This window comes from Peromyscus californicus, unplaced genomic scaffold, assembly GCF_007827085.1.
Source record: "Peromyscus californicus insignis strain IS unplaced genomic scaffold, ASM782708v3 Scaffold_19__1_contigs__length_69161282, whole genome shotgun sequence".
Classification (NCBI taxonomy): Eukaryota; Metazoa; Chordata; class Mammalia; order Rodentia; family Cricetidae; genus Peromyscus; species Peromyscus californicus.
The window spans coordinates 2,417,240-2,436,117 of NW_026294491.1; the positions used below are offsets into that span (position 1 = coordinate 2,417,240).

The following is an 18,878-nucleotide window of genomic DNA, read 5'->3' on the forward strand; positions in this document are numbered from 1 at the left end:
ATAAGCACACCCTACACCAACTGGGAACAACTGCTCCCAGAGACAGAACCCACTAACACTGATTTGACTAAGCTGCTCCTGAAGAAAGAGAACCCAACAGCACCAATTTAACCAAGAACTCGTAGTGAACCAAGACTAAAAATTAGAACAAGAGAGGCACCTCCAGACACAGACACTGCCTGCACCGAGCAGAGGAAGAGATGAGTAGACGCCAGTGCAAAAATACAGGCAACAACATAAAGACCTATATGACAACATCAGAACCTAGTGATTCTACACCTGCAAGACCTGAACATACCAAGGCAGAAGAAACAGAAAAAATCAATCCTAAAAATGACTTTAAGAAGATGATAGAGGCCCTTAAAAAAGAAACAAAAAAATTCCCTTAAAGAGGAAATAAAAAATTCCCTTAAAGAGGAAATTAAAAACTCCATTAAAGAGGAAATAAAAAATTCCCTTAAAGAGGAAATGAAAAACTCCATTAGAGAGGAAATAAAAAATTCCCTTAAAGAAATGGAAGAAAAAACAAACAAAAAATTGGAAGAAATCAAAGAAAGCCAAGAAAAAGTAATTAAACAGATGAAAGAAACATTCCAAGATCTGAAAAATGAAATTGAGACAATAAAGAAAACACAAGCTGAGGGAATGCTGGAAATAGAAATCCTGACTAAATGAACAGGAACTACAGAAACAAACATAACCAACAGAATGCAAGAGATGGAACAGAGAATCTCTGACAATGAAGACACAATAGAGAAAATAGATTCGTCAGTCAAAGAAAACACTAAAGACAAAAAAGTCATAACCCAAAACATCCAAGAAATTTGGGACACCATGAAAAGACCAAACCTAAGAATAATAGGGATAGAAGAAGGAGTAGAATACCAACTCAAAGGCACAGAAAATATATTGAACAAAATCATAGAAGAAAACTTTCCTAATCTAAAGAAAGAAATACCTATGAAGATACAAGAAGCTTACAGAACACCAAACAGGCTGAATCCAAAAAAAAAAAAAAAAAAAAAAAATGTCCCCTCGCTACATAATAATCAAAACACTAAGCATACAGAACAAAGAAAAAATATTAAAAGCCGCAAAGGAAAAAGACCAAGTAACATATAAAGGCAAACCCATCAGAATAACACCAGACTTCTCAATAGAGACTATGAAAGCTAGAAGGTCCTGGACAAATGTTATGCAGACACTAAGAGACCACGGATGCCAACCCAGACTATTATACCCAGCAAAACTCTCAATCAACATAGGCAGAGTAAACAAAATATTCCATGATAAAACCAGATTTAATTAATACCTGTCCACAAACCCAGACTTACAGAAAGCTCTAGAAGGAAAAATCCAACCCAAAGAAGCTAAACACACCCACGAAAACTCAGGCAATAAATAATCCCACACCAACAAACACCAAAGAAGGACAACACAACACAACCACAAAAAATAACAGGAATTAACAATCACTGGTCATTAATATCCATCAATATCAATGGTCTCAACTCACCTATAAAAAGACACAGACTAACAGAATGGAAATGAAAACAGGATCCATCCATTTGCTACATACAAGAAACATACCTTAACTTCAAAGACAGACACTACCTCAGAGTAAAGGGCTGGGAAAAGGCTTTCCAAGCAAATGGACCTAAGAAACAAGCTGGTGTAGCTATCATAATACCTAATAAAATAGACTTCAAACTAAAATCAATTGAAAGAGATCAGGATGGACATTACATATTTATCACAGGAAAAATCCACCAAGATGAAATCTCGATTCTGAACATTTATGCCCCAAATACAAAGGCACCCACAATTATAAAAGAAACATTACTAAAGCTTAAAATGCACATCAAACCCCACACATTAGTAGTGGGAGATTTCAACACACCACTCTCACCAAAAGACAGATCTACCAGACTGAAACTTAACAAAGAAATAAAGGACCTAACAGATGTTATGACTCAAATGGACTTAATAGATATCTACAGAACATTCCATCCTAACACAAAAGAATATACCTTCTTCTCAGCACCCCATGGAACCTTCTCAAATATTGACCACATGCTTGGTCACAAAACAAATCTCAACAGATACAAAAAAATTGGAATAACCACCTGTATCTTATCAGACCACCATGCCTTAAAGTTAGACTTCAACAACAACAAAAATTATAGAAAGCCTACAATCTCATGGAAACTGAATAATGCCCACCTGAAACATCAATGGGTCAAGGAAGAAATAAAGAAATTAAAGATTTCCTAGAATTCAATGAAAATGAAAGTACAACATACACAAACTTATGGGACACTATGAAAGCAGTGCTAAGAGGAAAATTCATAGCACTAAATGCACACATAAAGAAGATGGAGAAATTCCATATCAATGAATTAGCAGCACAACTGAAAGCTCTAGAACAAAAAGAAACAAACTCACCCAGGAGAAATAGATGCCAGGAAATAATCAAATTGAGGGCTGAAATCAATGAAATAGAAACCAAGAGAACAATACAAAAAAATCAATGAAACAAAGATTTGGTTCTTTGAAAAAATCAACAAGATAGACAAACCCCTAGCCAAATTAACCAAAAGGCAAAGAGAGAGCACCCAAATTAACAAAATCAGAAATGAAAAGGGAGACATAACAACAGACAACGAGGAAATCCAGAGAATCATCAGATCATACTTCAAAAACCTGTACTCCACAAAAATGGAAAACCAGGAAGAAATGGACAATTTTATGGATAGGTACCACATACCAAAATTAAATCAAGACCAGATAAACCATTTAAATAGACCAATAACCCCTAAAGAAATAGAAACAGTCATCAAAAGTCTCCCAACAAAAAAAAAGCCCAGGACCAGATGGTTTCAGTGCAGAATTCTACTAGACTTTCAAAGAAGAACTAATACCAATACTCTTCAAATTGTTCCACACAATAGAAACAGAAGGAACACTACCAAATTGTGTAAGGCTACAATTACCCTGATGCCGAAACCACACAAAGATGCAACAAAGAAAGAGAATTACAGACCAATCTCCCTCATGAACATTGATGCAAAAATACTCAACAAAATATTGGCAAACCAAATCCAAGAATACATCAAAAAATTATCCTTCATGACCAAGTAGGTTTCATCCCAGGGATGCAAGGATGGTTCAACATACGAAACTCTGTCAATGTAATACACCATATAAACAAACTGAAAGAAAAAAACCACATGATCATCTCATTAGATGCTGAAAAAGCCTTTGACAAAATCCAACACCCCTTAATGATAAAGAGAGATCAGGAATACAAGGAACATCCCTAAACATAATAAAGACAATTTACAGCAAGCCAACAGCCACCATCAAATTAAACGGAGAGAAACTCAAAGCAATTCCACTAAAATCAGGAACAAGACAAGGCTGTCCACTCTCCCCATATTTATTCAATATAGTACTAGAAGTTCTATCTAGAGCAATAAGACAACAAAAGGAGATCAAAGGGATACAAATTGGAAAGGAAGAAGTCAAACTTTCACTATTTGCAGATGATATGATAGTATACATAAGTGACCCCAAAAATTCTACCAAGGAACTCCTACAGCTGATAAACTCCTTCAGTAAAGAGGCAGGATACAAGATCAACTAAAAAAAAAAAATCAATAGCTCTCCTATACACAAATGATAAAAGGACTGAGAAAGAAGTCAGAGAAACATCACCCTTTACAATAGCCACAAATAATATAAAATACCTTGGGATAACACTAACTAAACAAGTGAAGGACCTTTTTGATAAGAACTTTAAATCTCTAAAGAAAGAAATTGAAGAAGATATCAGAAAATAGAAAGATATCCCATGCTCATGGATAGGTAGGATTAACATAGTAAAAATGGCAATCTTACCAAAAGCAATCTACAGATTCAATGCAATCCCCATCAAAATCCCAACACAATTCTTCACAGACTTGGAAAGAAAAATACTCAACTTCATATGGAAAAACAAAAGACCAAGGGTAGCTAAAAGAAACTTGTATGATAAAGCAGCCTCTGGAGGCATCACCATCCCTGACCTCAAGCTCTACTATAGAGCTATAGTAATAAAAACAGCTTGGTACTGGTATAAAAACCGACATATGGACAGATGGAATCGAATTGAAGACCATGACATTAATCCATGCAATGTGAACACCTGATTTTTGACAAAGAAGCCAAAACTATACAATGGAAAAAAGAAAGTATCTTCAACAAATGGTGCTGGCATAACTGGATATGTCAATATGTAAAAGATTACAAACAGATCCATATCTGTCACCATGTACAAAACTCAAATCCAAGTGGATCAAAGACCTCAACATAAATCCAGTTACACTAAACTTAATAGAAGAGAAAGTAGGAAGTACTCTTGAACGCATTGGCACAAGAGATCACTTTCTAAGTATAACACCAGCAGCACAGACACTGAGAACAACTATTAATAAATGGGATCTCTTGAAACTGAGAAGCTTTTGCAGGGCAAAAGACATGGTCAATAAGACAAAAAGACAGCCTACAGAATGGGAAAAGATCTTCACCAACCCCACATCTGACAGCGGATTGGTCTCCAAAGTATATAAAGAACTCAAGAAACTAGACATCAAAATACTGAACAATCCAATTAAAAAATGGGCTAAAGAGCGAAACAGAGAATTCACGAAACAAGAACCACAAATGGCTGAAAGACACTTAAAGAAATGCTCAACATCCTTAGTCATCAGAGAAATGCAAATCAAAACGACTCTGAGATACCACCTTACACCTGTCAGAATGGCTATGATCAAAAGCACTAATGACAGTCAATGTTGGAGAGGATGAGGAGCAAAGGGAACCCTCCTCCACTGTTGGTGGGAATGTAAGCTTGTACAACCACTGTGGAAATCAGTATGGCAGTTTCTCAGAAAATTAGGAATCGATCTACCTCAAGACCCAGTCATACCACTCTTGGGCATATACCCAAGGAATGTTGATTCATACCACAAAGATTCATGCTCATCTATGTTCATAGCAGCACTATTTGTAATAGTGAGAACCTGGAAACCACCTAGATTCCCGTCAACTGAAGAATGGATTAAGAAAATATGGTACATATACACAATGGTGTACTACTCAGCAGAGAAAAACAATGAAAGCATAAAATTTGGAGGCAAATGGATGGAATTAGAAAATATCATCCTGAGTGAGGTAACCCAAACCCAGAAGAACAAACATGGTATGTACTCACTCATAAGTGGATTCTAGATATAAAGAACAATCAGACTACAACCCACAGAACCATGGAGGCTATATGGCAGGGGGGACCCTAGGATGACTATGGCTTATAATAAGTTTTGGTTTTACTCAATTACTGAGCAAACCTCAATGAAACATTTCACTATTAAGATATAAGAATTTATACTATATCAAGCTGATAATAGAAAATTTAATTAATTAATTTAAAAATATAAAAAATAAAAATAAAAATAAAAAATAAAAGAAAAATTTAAACTATTAAAAACAAACATATTTTGCTAAAGTAAAAAGGGGGAGTTGCCGGGCGGTTGTGGCGCACGCCTTTAATCCCAGCACTCGGGAGGCAGAGTCAGGCGGATCTCTGTGAGTTCGAGGCCAGCCTGGTCTACAGAGAGTTCCAGGAAAGGCGCAAAGCTACACAGAGAAACCCTGTCTCGAAAAACAACAACAAAAAAAAAGGGGGGGGGAGCTAGGGACTCATCATTCCTCTCCACATTCTATTCTTTCCCTTGTTTTATATATTTTAAATTTTTTATCCGTGGATTCTGCTTGAGTATCTGCTGCAAATCAGCTCCTGTTGCGAATCACCCTCTGGAGTGATGGAAGGATCTTTCTACTGGCACTTGGAGGAGACCCGATCTGGTATTGGTGTGGGCCCGGGGTTCTGTTTATGTCGTTCCTCAGGACAATGAGGTTCCTCTTTGGATTCCTGAGCGCTGAGTGCACCCTGTGGCTAGTGCTGAAGCCCAACATGACAGAGACTTATTGGGCCTCGTGAAAAACTCTCCCCTTCTGATGGGGATTGAGAGCACAATATGGCCAACTTTGGCAAGCATTAACGTAAGCCTAGGAACTGTAACCATGCGGTTGGATTCTCCAGAAGGTAGTGTATGGTAACTGCTTTTTCAAGTATGTTTGAGAACGTGTCACCCAGACACCTTGGAGATTAAGGATTAAGTGACCCTGAAGGTCACTGACCTCTATTTGTTAACAGTTGCATACCAGCTAAGCCTTTTCATTTTCAAAATCCTCTTCAAGCTGGTGTAATACATACTTTTCAGGAGTGGCTCTGTGGACCATTTATTGGCCTCCTGAAATTCATTTAGCCCCCTTTAAAGATACCTTAATATTTATCATCCTAGCCGGGCGTTGGTGGCACACACATTTAATCCCAGCACTTGGGAGGCAGAGGATCTCTGTGAGTTCGAGGCTAGCCTGGGCTACCAAGTGAGCTCCAGGAAAAGCGCAAAACTACACAGAGAAACCCTGTTTTGAAAAACCCCAAAAAAAAAAAAAATTATCAGCCTAAATGTAGCCATTATAAGACCATTAGTTATGCTCCTTGTGAGCTGCCTGTTTTTTTCTTTATGGTTCTTAGTTGTTCTTTTGCAGAGCTGCCTGATTAAGTTGTGCTGGGATCAAGAAAAATGGGCCTTGGCGGTTCGTGTTCCTGGAGTTGTATTCATATCAGTGGATGCCCACACACTCCAAAAGAGAATTTGACATTGCTGCTGCTGTTGTTGCTGTTATAGCAGAGGTGGCCACTGCTGCTACTGTTTCTGGGATTACCATTTCATAATTGCTTACTACAGCTAGCACAGTGGAGACCCTGGCAGCAAAAGTAGCTACCACAGTTAATTAATCTTTCATTCTATTGGGCATGATAAATTTAATTCAGTAGTTATATACATTTCGATTGGCTTTGAAAATTATAAATTTATAAACTCAAGTTCCATTTGCCTTTGGGATACCATTTTACAAGGACTCCAATTTGCAGTAAGGCTCGTTAAGGAAGGGAATGGCTCAGTTGCCTTTAGCCTACTTGCTATCGGTGGGTTAGGACTTCTCTTGGTCTTTTCTGTGTCAAACACACAGATTGCAAGCCCAGAGCCACTTTGAGATTTTTGGCAGCAGTTAATTCTGCAGCTCACACACAATTGAGCCTGTATGATAATGAGTATTCAGAGATGGGTAATGCCTGGGGGGTGCTCACCAACCTAAGACAGAGTGCCTGTGTGGCCTGGGCAGGCGTCTCCATGATGGGTAAGGTGACCTGCTGATGTTCCATGCAACCTAAGTCAGAAGCTCACTTTCTAGTAAAAGGGGAACCTGTAGGGCCCCAGGCCCCGTTTTGGGTAACTGTTGCCTTGCTTGCTGACCTTGAACTTGATATCCTCCCTTTGCTAATTCCCTCCTGGGTTTCACCCTCCAGAATGCTTAAGGGAAGTTCCTTGTCTGTGTATCCTGCATAATGGGTGTTAACAGCTTAGATGCAAGATTGTAAAACATCGGTAGTGAACTTCTGCCCTCCAGGGTTCTCCCATTGTGCTGTAAGCCTGTACACCCTCCCTCCTTCAAAAATGGCATTCAGCATTAAAAAAAAAAAAATTTTTTTTGTCAACTTAAAAAACAAACAAACAAACAAATAAATAAATAAGTAAATTCAGTCAGGTATGATGCTGCATGTCTTTAATCCCAGTACTGGGAAGGCAGATCTCTGAGTCTATATAGTGAGTTCCAGGCCAGCTAGGCTACATAGAAAGACTTTGTCTCATAAAAAAATTAATAAAAATTTAAATAAATTCAGATTCTGCCCTTGGGGCTCAATGAGGACAAGCCACTTCAGAGAGACTCTACAAAACAGGCTGAATGAAGGGTGACACAGTTCAGGGCAGGCATCTCTTGCCTTAGTCCTGGCCTCAGAGGCTGAACGATAAGGCAGGATGGGTAGAAGGCAGGGCTTGGGGAGGAACCAGCCTTGGCTCCACCCTTCCCACTTCAGAGCCATGGGGAGCCCAGGTCCTGGTGGGTCACCCCTGGTGCAAGCACCCTACACTGTTCTGCTGCTGCCACTGGAGACAAGCCGCCAGGACCCAGGGGCCCAGAACTTCTTCCTCTGGGTGAGTATTAGACCATTGAGGTCTTGGGACATCCCTTCCCCTGATCTGCCCTTGATATATTTCCACTCAGCTCTGAGGACCCATAAGCTTTCCCCGTGTCCCCTTGCCATCCAAGTCCTCAGTGGCCATCTGAACTCACACTTAGTGACCGGGTAGTGAGCCCTTTAGGAGTGATGGCCATAGCTAGGACCCTGCTGGGAGTGAGAGTTTTGACCTGTGTTTGCCTAAGCAGCTGCAGATGATGCAGGCTCTGGAGAGGGAACAGGATGCTCTGTGGCAAGGCCTGGAGCTGCTGGAGCATGGCCAAGCCTGGTTTGCAGACCACCTAAGGGAGTCACAGCGACGACAGCTGCATCTGGGGGCCCTTGGTGAGGTAGGGAGTAGCCTCCCGTGCACGGGCTGGAGGAGGGAGAAGCAGGGAGGACGTGGACCTAGGGGAGTCTGCTCTGGAGAGGGCAGGGTTAATGGGCAGGGATCATGAAGTGGAACAGCATTGGAATGACAGGATGCCCCTGTGTTCATTGTTGGGCTGGAGAAGCTGTCTGCATTCCATCCAGAGGGACTGTGCTCGCTTGATCACTCCACAGAGGGGGAGTGGCCTGGGGGTCTCTCACAGGGCAGGGATGGACAGGGATGGACAGGGAGGACCCATAAGGGACAAGAGTGGGGTGGGTGGGAGTGGGTGGCACCATGCAGTTAAGGGAACTGCAATGTTAAAGAGATGGAGGTGGAGAGGACTGGATTTTCCCACCTGTCTGGAAGGGTTCTGGGACGAGGGAATCTAGGTGAGCAGAGTGGCCTGTGTGGATCTGTTTCCCACACAATGTCACCCTCCAACCCGTCCAGGATTTCCTAATGAGCTTAGACTCAGAGGCTGACTCCCCACAGCTAACCCAGATTCAAAAGGTGAACGCTTGTTTGCGAAGTCTGGTTCAGAAGGTGAGCTTATTGTTTTTAATGTATAGACTTTGGGGAGGTGGAAGGGGTTTGGAGTCACACTGATTTAGCCTCCCCATATCCACTCACAAGGCTGGTTCCTGCATGGCCAGGGCCAGGAGAAAATGCCAAGGGCGGAGAACTTGTGGTAGCAATGGGCAAGCTGACGGGTGTGATAGATAGACCCTGGCCGCAGGGTGGGAAGCAGGTGCCAGTCTGGTTCTCTCTCTTCTAGGAGTTGTCAAAGCAGCATGAAGAAGTCACCCAGTCCACGGGAGAAGTGGCTCAGCCAGGCTACCCCCAGGGGCAGAGGGGCCCTACCCGTGTGTGAGTCCTTCCCTCCCAACACTGCTCAGTAGGAGCGCAGTTGGCGTCAGAATGCCCCCCACAGTCCCCACACACCTTATCTCATCCTGACCCAGCAGCCAGTGGCTCCAGGCTGTGGGTCAGTGAAATTCAGACATGGTATAAAGTGTACTGGAAACTCCTAAAAGTGTCCACCGCATCTTGATGTCCCTTATTCTACCCAGGACCATGTGCGAAAGCTACCTTCCTTCAATGTCTCTGGGGAAAAGGCACGACCCCTGAAACCTCCTTCAGTTTAAAGTAAAACTAAGCTAAAGAAGCTGCCCGGGAATTTAAAGTGAAAACTGCACTTGCTGGTGCCCTTGCCCTGCCCTGCCCTGCCCTGCCCTCCTGGAATAAACAGCAGCTTTCTTTTTTTTTTAAAAAAAAAAAAAAAAGCTTTTTGTTTGGCTCCTGTTCAGGTCAGGAAAAGCACCTCATGGGAATCCATCACCCCCCACCCTAGTCTCTATGGTTTGTTCGGTTGATGCTGTTTTTGAGATAAGGTCTCATAGCTCAGGCTGACCTTGAACTCAGAGCAGCTGCCCTTCTACCTCAGCCTCCCTGTCACAGGGACAACAGGAATGGCGCACCATGCCAGTCTACTCCTTTAAGAAAGATAAGGGAGCCGGGCGGTGGTGGTGCACGCCTTTAGTCCCGGCACTCAGGAGGCAGGGGCAGGCAGATTTCTGAGTTCCAGGCCAGCCTGGTCTACAGAGCAAATTCCAGGACAGCCAGGGGTACACAGAGAAACCCGGACCCCAGGGTGGGGAATAAGGGACAAGTGTGACCGAAGAAAAATCCCCTGCAGTTAGGAGGGGCGGGGCCCCGGAGCCATGTGACCACCCCACCTACAGGGCAGACTGAGCATGGTGCTGAACAGAGCCTTGTCCCTGGGGGCTGCCGTGTTACCAGGAAGAGCAACCTAGCAGGAACAGCACCCCTCCAACTGTTCCCCACCAGGCTTTGTCGACCACCCCTCCCCCAGCTCTGTCCTGAGTCACCAAAGTGGAAGAAAGCAAGGCTGGGGTGGCTGGGGGGAGCACTCGGTCGGCAGAGTGGGCAGGGGTCTCCGGCTGATCCTGCGGAGAAGAGAAGAAATGAAAGTGTGCCGAGCTTTGCCGGGGAAGAGGGAAAGTGGAAGCACCTTACCTGTGAGGACTGGGCCAGCACCAGGAGCTGGAGGAAGGCATGGGTCGGGGGCACTGGGCTGGCTCCTTGACCCACCGCGGTCACAGTCACCATCACCACACTGTCAGGGGCTGCTGAATCGGGGACCTCCAACCACAGGCGTCCCCAGGCAGACTCATTCTGTCCCAGGTGAGCCCTGCAGAGGGGACAGAAGGCTCTGGGTAGCTAAGGCAAGGGGTGGAGCCAAGCACAGGACAGGGTTGAAGACTGAGGGCCAAGAGGTTGGCGCTTGGGATGAGTCCTTGAGCCCCAGTCCCGTAGAACTGAAGGGTGGAGCTGAACCCAAGCAAAGGTGACTCACCACAGACAGGAAACTCACCTGGAGAGGTTGGAGGTGAGGGAAAAGCTAGGATTGACAGATGTCCTAAGATCAAGATCCTGGGGGCCAGAGAAGCTGGCGATGTGCAGGCTGAGAGGGGCCTTGCTGCCTGGGGCCAAGAAACCTGGCGGGCCACTGAGCTGCAGGGGAGGGCAGGTTAGAACCTCTGGTTCTAGTCTCCCCAGCCCTTGCCCTCACTTGTCCTCACCTCCAGAAGCACTGGAGCCACAGTGCAAGGCTGGGGGGCTGTCCTGCGCAGGCCCTGTCCCCCTCCATCCTGGCCCACCAGCTCCAGAGAGAAGGGTGCAGAGACAGAGAGCAGTGTGGGCGGCAGTGAGGCAGTGAGCAGGCCTCGCTCAGGGGGTCCCACAGGCTCCAAGGGCACCCGGCCCAGATGAGTGCCCTCCGGGACCCTTCGAAGGACAACATGGGAAAAATGTGGCCGGCCTTCCTCAGGGTTCTGTCTAGAGACTAGCCCCGTCACTTCCACCAGCAGCTGGGTCGGCAGACCTGAGGTGGGAGCGAAGGACAGAGAGTCGAGGAGGTGCAGGGAAAACGGAACGAACACTCTTATCTTAACTGGACGGGATCATGTGAGTGTGTCGTGTGAAGTCCACTGAGCTGGAATCTCCCATTAGTGTTCTTTACTCATCAAACAAGACACATACGTATTCATTTACACACACATCCACGTGAGGGAGCACAGGTCGGGAGGAGTCTGCACTACCTGCAACTGGCTGAGTCAGCGGGTAGAGGCCAGGGTGGGGTCCATCCTCCACGGGGATCCCGAAGTGAAAGAGGAAGTCCAGGGAAGTCTGGGCTGGCAAGGGAGGCAGTCAGACACTTTGAGAGGACCATGGTCACCATGTTCACCACACCCCTTCCCAGGAACCTTCTCTCCTTACCTCGCACTCTCACCCGGGGAGTCCCCTCAGCTGCTATCTGGATCTCCCAAGACCCTGTCTGAGGGGGGTCAGTCATGGTCACTGTCCAGAACTGTCCAAAGCGACGAGTGTGACCCAGAGGACCAATGCCTTCCTCTGGGCCCTGGGACACCCCTGGGATGGGGACAAGAGACTGTCACATGAAACGATTCTTTTCCCTGCGATCCCCTTGTCTTCCACTCTTGACTTTCCTGTCTGCCTCGAGCCCACTTTATGGCACCTTCAGGGTTCTTGATCCAGAAGCTACTGATGTCCCCCTGCATCCGGATTGTGACCTGCCGGAGCAGCCTGTCCACAGCAAACACACAAGTCTCCCCAGGGATGAAGACAAGAGGCTCCAGGGGAAGAGTCACCTGGAGATATGAGCAGGACCAAGGTGGAGAAGGAAGGAAAGCTGGACTGAGGTGGGAACAAAGGCAAGGAGGAGGGAGATGGAGACGCAGCCTCACACAGGGAGAGGGGTCCTCAGGTGACACAGTTGGAGGTCAGGGGTTCAGAGCGAGGCCGCCATTTCTTGTCCCCCTCAAAGATGATGAATGGCTGGTCATGGTGGCTCATGTTTTAATCCCAGCACTCAGAAGGCAGAGGCAGGCAGATCTCTGTGGGTTCAAGTTCAAGGCCAATCGCCAGGACTACACAGTGAGTCCAGGTTAGGCCAGCCAGGACTACACAGTGAGACCTTGTCTCAAAAACAAAACTGAAAAATGAAATTGTCTTCTCTCAGCCCTGGAGACCAAGGTGGAGGGCAGGAGGGCAGTTCGACATGAAAGGCAAGATGGACGGTGAGAAGCCATGGATCTCGGGGTGTGTGTGCGCGTGACACCTCCCTCCCTGACCTTCTGTCAGAACCCCTTCTCCTTTAGGAAGAGGCATGCAGCATCTCAGACTCCAGACCTGAGCTAAGGACATGGGCCCCTCTGGCCTCCACTCACTCACCAAACCACCAGCCACGCTCTCTCCAACGATGGCTGCCACATCCTGAATGTGCTGGTCTTTGGTGAAGATCACCTCTCCTCCTGATGCCAGGGCGATGGCTTCATAGGGTTTGAAACGCAAAGGAGACAAGACCTCTCGCCGGACTCGACCCTGAACCCTCGATGGGTCTTCAGTCACTAGGAATGTCACCTGTGGCCAAATGACAACCCAAGGCTTGGGGTATCCAAACAGCATGCGTTGTAAAGGAGGGCTCCTGGGCTCCACTTTCTCCAGAGCTGTGGGTGGGACCCCCAGGGTCCCCTCAGTGACACAGCCCTGTTGGGAGAACTGTCAACATGTTTCAAAGGTGAGTTTGGATGACACATTTCCCAGTTTTGTTTTTAATTCTGTTTTTATACTGGAATTTAGTTTTTCTTTGTGTGGTGCCAGGGGTTGAACCCAGGGCCTCAAGGTAAACACCACCAAGCTACAACCCACCTTTGCCCAGTGTACAGGGCACAAGGTCTTTGTGCTAGCAGAAAAGCACCAGGGAAACCAGGAATATTAAACACACAAGGTTGTCTCTTCAACAGAAGAGATGTATATCCACCTAGAAAGTAGGAGTGATGGCGTAATGGCCTGGTGATCTGTCCTACCCATAGGGCCTGGCCTCACCTGAAGCCCCAGACCATTGTTTATCCCACACTCTTCCTCCCTGGGCCTTTATCCTGAGCATTGTTTCTCAGTCAACAGAACCCATCCTTGTGGAAAGAAAGGTCATACGTTCTTTGCAGTTTTATTGTGATAACTGTTACCAGGAAACTTTTTCCCAAAGCTGTACTATACTTAAATATGCCTAAAGTAGACTGCCCAGGGTCAACTCAGAAGTCTGAACCAACACCGGCTGCCTTCTTGCCTCATGTAGACAGTTTCTCTGCCGGCCCTGGTGTCTGCAGAGACCCTCACAGCCCAGGTCTCTGAATGGCTTACCGGGCCCGTTGAGTATGAACCAGCATTGCTAAGGGCATGGACCCTCACTGCGGAGTACGCTGAACGTTGGGGGGACGTTACATGAGACCACCGTCTTTCCCATCTTTCGTAGCTAACACTGCTCACCCTGCAGCGCCGCTCCCGAGTCAGGGATTCTACTCGGTTGGTAAGAAAGGCATCCTTGGGGGAGGCGTCAGTGAAGACAAAGATGTCTGAGAGGGGAGGTGTGTGCAGCAGGGCCAGCTGGTAAAGAAGAAAAGGCTGCTGTTAAAAATGGTGGCAGCAGGGGAGAGCCGGGAGGGCAGAGCGCAAGGGGGCCCTGGAAGCAGGGGAGAGTCAGGGAGGGCAGAGCACAAGGGGGCCCTGGAAGCAGGGGAGAGCCAGGGAGGGCAGAGCACAAGGGGCCCTGGAAGCAGGGGAGAACCGGGAGGGCAGAGCGCAAGGGGGCCCTGGAAGCAGGGGAGAGTCAGGGAGGGCAGAGCACAAGGGGGCCCTGGAAGCAGGGGAGAGCCAGGGAGGGCAGAGCACAAGGGGCCCTGGAAGCAGGGGAGAACCGGGAGGGCAGAGCGCAAGGGGGCCCTGGAGGAGAGGGTGTCTGGCTCGGGCTCCTCCTAGTGGCAGGGCCTGGAAGGGCTGGAGAATCGGGGAAGGGAGTGGCAGGGAAGGGAGCCATCAGACCTCCAGGGCAGAAAGGCACATCTCAGGCTCATCTCCGCCCCCTAAGGCATGGATCTCGTTGAGTTTCTGCCAGAAGCTGTCGGGGTCACTGGTTGTAAAGACAGGGCCGAACCCTGGGCAGGGGGAAAAGAAGGTCAGGTGAGTGAGGAGGGTAGAGAGAGTGAGGGAGCTGTGAGCCTACCAATGTGGGCACCAGTACCCAAACCCAGGTCCTCTGCAAGAGTAGCAAGTTCTCTTAACTGCTGAACCATTTCCCCAGCCCCTCTTTTAAAATGTAACAAGAGAAAATAGTAGTACTCACCCGAGAGGCTCATTGGGAGAGCTGAAAAGTTGGTGAATTTGTAATCCTTACAAGAGTGACTAGACACAGTACTAACACAGCACTGATTCATGCGTCCACGAAGCATGTGGTAAGTCCCTACTCAATGTCAGACACTATAAGATAAATCAGACTCAAGCCTCCCCCTGAAGAACTTCTCAGTCCAGGAGGATAGATACATTGGGTACGGGCCCGGTTTAGATGATGAAGCAAAGAAAGATTAGCTGGCCAGCCCAAGGTGCAGTAAGACTCGTAAGCCCAGGCCAGGGAAGCTTTCTACTCAGTTAGGAAAGGACTAACAACCCCAACCTCCCCACAGAACAGACCCGTCTTCATCCTAATCTCTAAGGCAGGCGCCTGGAGAGACGGCTCAGCAGATAAGAGCACTGGATGTCGCTGTTGGGCAGACCAACATGAAGGCAAAATAGCCACCCACATTTCATAAGCAAAAAACCCCAAAGACAGTGCAGAAATCTAAGGAGGCCAGAGGCATCCGCCCAAGCAGGCACTGGACTTGTGAAAGTGCCACCATTTTAGAGACAGCGGAAGCAGCTATTTTTGCATGGACACAGGTACCCCAGAGAGGTCATGTCACTCATGACAACAGGTAGAGTGGCCCTGAGGCGCATCTCCTCACTGGAGGCCTCCGGCCTCCACCCTGGGCCCTCCACCCCTGCAGACCAACGCTACCTGGGTCATGGAAGGGCACCAGGACATAGAAAACAGGCTCCATGGGGCTGCCCTGCCGCTGCTCCACGATGCGGCGAGCCTGGACCTTGGCTGCATTGATTTCCTCACCCATGCTGCCTGTGGTATCCAGGACAAAGCTCAGGCTGGAGGCTGGTGTGATGTCCAGCAGCCTGGGGTCCAAGCCAGAGACACAGTGAAGGTTCTGCACGTCCGTCCCCAGTGCCCAGTTCCTCAATTCCCCCCGGGAGCACTGACCGATCTATCGGAGAGCCCATCTCCGGGAGACCACCCACCTGGAGAAACCCCTGTCTCCCAGGCGGCTTCGCAGGAGGCTGAAGGCCTCGATGGAGGCTAGGAGAGCCACTTCTACAGCCTGGAGGTGCAGCATGTGGTGTGGGGAGAAGCTTGGGGATGTGCTGTCCTTGTTGATGCCTCCCCGGGGTGGCTGGGAGCTGCTCTGGTCAAAATGGCCCCCATGGCTACATTTCCCTGAGTTGAGGAAAGAGATTTGGCATGTAAGAGTCAAATGCCCACTGCCTACTAAAGACTATGGGGTCCTTTCTGACCTGGTATGGCCTTCTCACCCCTCAGCAAGGGAGCATCAGGAAATGGTGACATTTTGTGTAAATGTCAAGAGGTGTCAGGGTCTCTCTGCATCCGGTCCCCAGCCCTGCCCAGGCAACAGAGAATGACTGGGTCTCCTCAGAAGCCTATATCTACCCATGCTTTGCCTATTCCCACACCTTCTCCTAAGGCAACCTGTTTAAGGACTCCTAAGGTCCTCTGTTAAAGACAAAAGAAGTGACTGTCCACTCTTCCTTCTAGGGAGCTTTCCCATCTGGTACCTGGAGGTTTGGGGGGATGCACTCCAAAGTAACCGGAGGTGAGCAGTGTGAAGTCCAGCAGATTCCCAGGGCAGCTCAGCTCCTCACAGTCAGAGCAGGTCGGGTCACCCACTGGGAACACAAGGCAGGGGCTGCTATCCAAGCCTCAACCAGCCGCATTTAATCCCCGGTTACCTAATGTCTTCCTCTCAGCTGGAAAGACAGAAAAGACCACAGGCACCTTGGCCAGGCTTTCTGTACTAGATCCTGGGGCCAGCATTTGGATGTTTGTGATTGGGGCTGGTGTACCAAACCCAGAAGTGTGGGTACCGATCCTATGGGGGTTCTGCTCTCTGTGAGCCGGACAGGCTACAATCCCGCAGTGGACAGGAGGAGCTCCCTGTGAGTTGGGAGCATAAGGGGACTTTGAGAGAAGGCCATGGAGCTGGCATGGGTGGGCAGAACAAGCTACATGGAAGACTGCTGTGAGGTCTGAGAGCTGACCCATGATCCTAGATGTTTTCCCCGTGTAAAGCTGAGAAGGCCCCTGAACTGTTCTAGCCATTAGCTAGACTAAGAAAACTACTGTCCTGCAGGGATAAAGCAAGGTCACATCCTGAGACCCCAGAGGGTGCTGCAGCAATGGGAGCCCTGAGGGCTCCCTGAGCTCCCACCTCCACACAGGGTCATGGCCATACCTTGTGCCAGGCTCCGGAGCTCCCGCCTTGGCCAGAGGAGGTGAGGGTGTGGTTGCCGCTCCCCCAACTCCACCCAGTTGCTGTGGCTATAGAAATCCTGGTCCCCAGGACAGAGGGAGAGGGAAAGGCATTAATTTGATCTAGTCAGGATCAACACCCTGACATGCCACCTGGTGTTCACACACACACAAAGTATTCCACCCCCTGCTCCTGTTTCCTGTCCCCATGCTCCTGTTCACATTGCCTAGGACTTGTCCCAGCCTTTTCGGTCTCAGAGTCTCAGCCAAGGGCTTCTTCCTAGTAGCCCCTAGGATAAGCCAACACCCCCCACTTCCATGTCTCCCTCTCCCTCCTCTGTAGCTCAGGTAGGGTATGCCTCACCCACCCAGAGTATGGGAGGCAGGTTAAAAGGCGCTGTAAGTCACCTGCAGGGCATGAAGCGCAGCCCCGAGGCGCTGGCGGGCCAAAGCATGCTGGAAGGCTCTGGCGGCCACCAGGGTCTCCCGTAGAGCCCCCACCAGGAGAGTGCGCCCCTGGACCAGCCGTTCAGCATCAAAGTGCAGGTCAGGGTTGTTCCTGGAAGCCGGCAGGAAGTCTTGGGCTGCATTGGCACGAGACACCTCTCCTAAAGCTGCTCTAAATCGCCGGGAAGGTGAACCAGGTCCAAAGTAGGCAGCAAAGATGTCATCGGCAAGGAGGGTCCGGCCCTAGCAAGAGTGTTGAGGGAAAGGGACTGCAGAGAAGCCCTTTGGCTCCTACCACTGCCCGAATGTCCTTAGCACCCGGCACTTAAGGCTGGGTGTGAAGAGAATGGAGGGTGAAGAGCCCCATTAGGGAGGGTCAGATCTGGACTGGCATTCACTATGTAACTAAACCAGGCCGGCCTTAAACATCAATTTTCCTCAAGTGCTGGGATTCCAGGTGTGAGCCACCACATCCAGCTAGGTATAGACTTCTCCAAGGCTGGGAGACTCAGGATTTCGGGACCAGGTGGTGGTGCAGAGGGGAGTGTGGAGGTGAGCAGGTCAAAGAAAGGTGGATGAGCCTCCCCTGACCACCAGGGCCCTAAGGGAACGAGAGGACCCAGGAATGCTCACCCTGTAGTCCTCCAGATGAAGGTGTGGTCGGCCTGGGGGTGGCCGCTCCAGAAAGAGCTGGAGGGTGACATTGAGTGCAGCCTCCTCAGTCAGGTCTTGGTGAGTGACAGAGCCAGGGGCAGCCAGGAGGCTCCAGATGTTGGGAAAGAAGGCAGATGTTGGGGGCAACAGCAGCTGAAGCAGAAGCAGTATTGGGGGCCCCAGGTGGGACAGGGGTACCTCCACAGGGAACATGGCTGAGGCATGGACCTAGGGAACAGAAGGATCTCAAGGGAGAAGGAAACCGATTCCAGGGTGGACCTTGCTGTCTCCATGGCACCTGCTGTCCACTTGCTTTTTTGCCTCAGGTGCCTCATCTACTCCAGCCCAGCTCTCGCACCCTGAACCGGCAACCCATACAACTCAAGGGCCTATCAGGCCATCAGAGGTTCCTTGGGGTTCTTGTCCTACACCAGACTGAGCGCCAGCCCCACCCCATGAACAGGAAAGTCCCCTTAGGCCTCTTACCTGGTGCCGAGTCTCCCAGGCAGCACTGGCCCGGGTGTGGCGTCACAGGGCACTTAGGTCACAGTTATAATTAACTGGCCTCAGTAGAGTGGGAGGGAGGTCCTTAGCAAGGGGTTGAGGACAGGCAGCCCCAGGCCCTCTTCCATTTATGCCAACCCAGGGCCACAAGACACAGTGAAAGGCAGGGCGGGCCTCCGTGGCCACAGCGCAGTGCAGTGCGAGGTGAGCTGGGGAGGAAGGAGCCAGCAGCAGAGCAGCATGAC

The 18,878-nt window shown here is 48.6% G+C and overlaps 2 protein-coding genes across 3 annotated transcripts; one reads left to right on the top strand and one right to left on the bottom strand.

Moving 5' to 3' along the window:
• The first annotated feature begins 7,742 nt into the window (after positions 1-7,742).
• Sapcd1 (suppressor APC domain containing 1) lies at positions 7,743-9,440 on the top strand. Its single transcript, XM_052744034.1, has 4 exons — positions 7,743-8,162; positions 8,395-8,535; positions 9,009-9,158; positions 9,334-9,440. Exons 1-4 carry the CDS (start codon positions 7,986-7,988, stop codon positions 9,427-9,429), a joined length of 564 nt encoding a protein of 187 aa, XP_052599994.1. The 5' UTR covers positions 7,743-7,985; the 3' UTR covers positions 9,430-9,440.
• Positions 9,089-18,857, bottom strand: Vwa7 (von Willebrand factor A domain containing 7). Of its 2 annotated transcripts, XM_052744220.1 has the most exons (18): positions 18,616-18,857; positions 18,109-18,357; positions 17,437-17,718; positions 17,012-17,108; positions 16,335-16,445; positions 15,783-15,978; positions 15,490-15,659; positions 14,782-14,802; positions 14,481-14,593; positions 13,929-14,045; positions 12,834-13,022; positions 12,118-12,250; positions 11,859-12,011; positions 11,681-11,773; positions 11,162-11,463; positions 10,954-11,093; positions 10,596-10,770; positions 9,089-10,525 (listed from the first exon to the last, which is right to left on the bottom strand). In XM_052744220.1, the coding sequence occupies exons 2-18, from the start codon at positions 18,340-18,342 to the stop codon at positions 10,352-10,354; spliced, it is 2,700 nt and encodes an 899-aa protein (XP_052600180.1). In that variant the 5' UTR covers positions 18,343-18,357; positions 18,616-18,857; the 3' UTR covers positions 9,089-10,351. The 2 variants fall into 2 exon arrangements, with proteins under 2 accessions (XP_052600180.1, XP_052600181.1); XM_052744221.1 differs by lacking the exon at positions 14,782-14,802 and having other exon boundaries at positions 18,616-18,856.
• Positions 18,858-18,878: the final 21 nt, after the last annotated feature.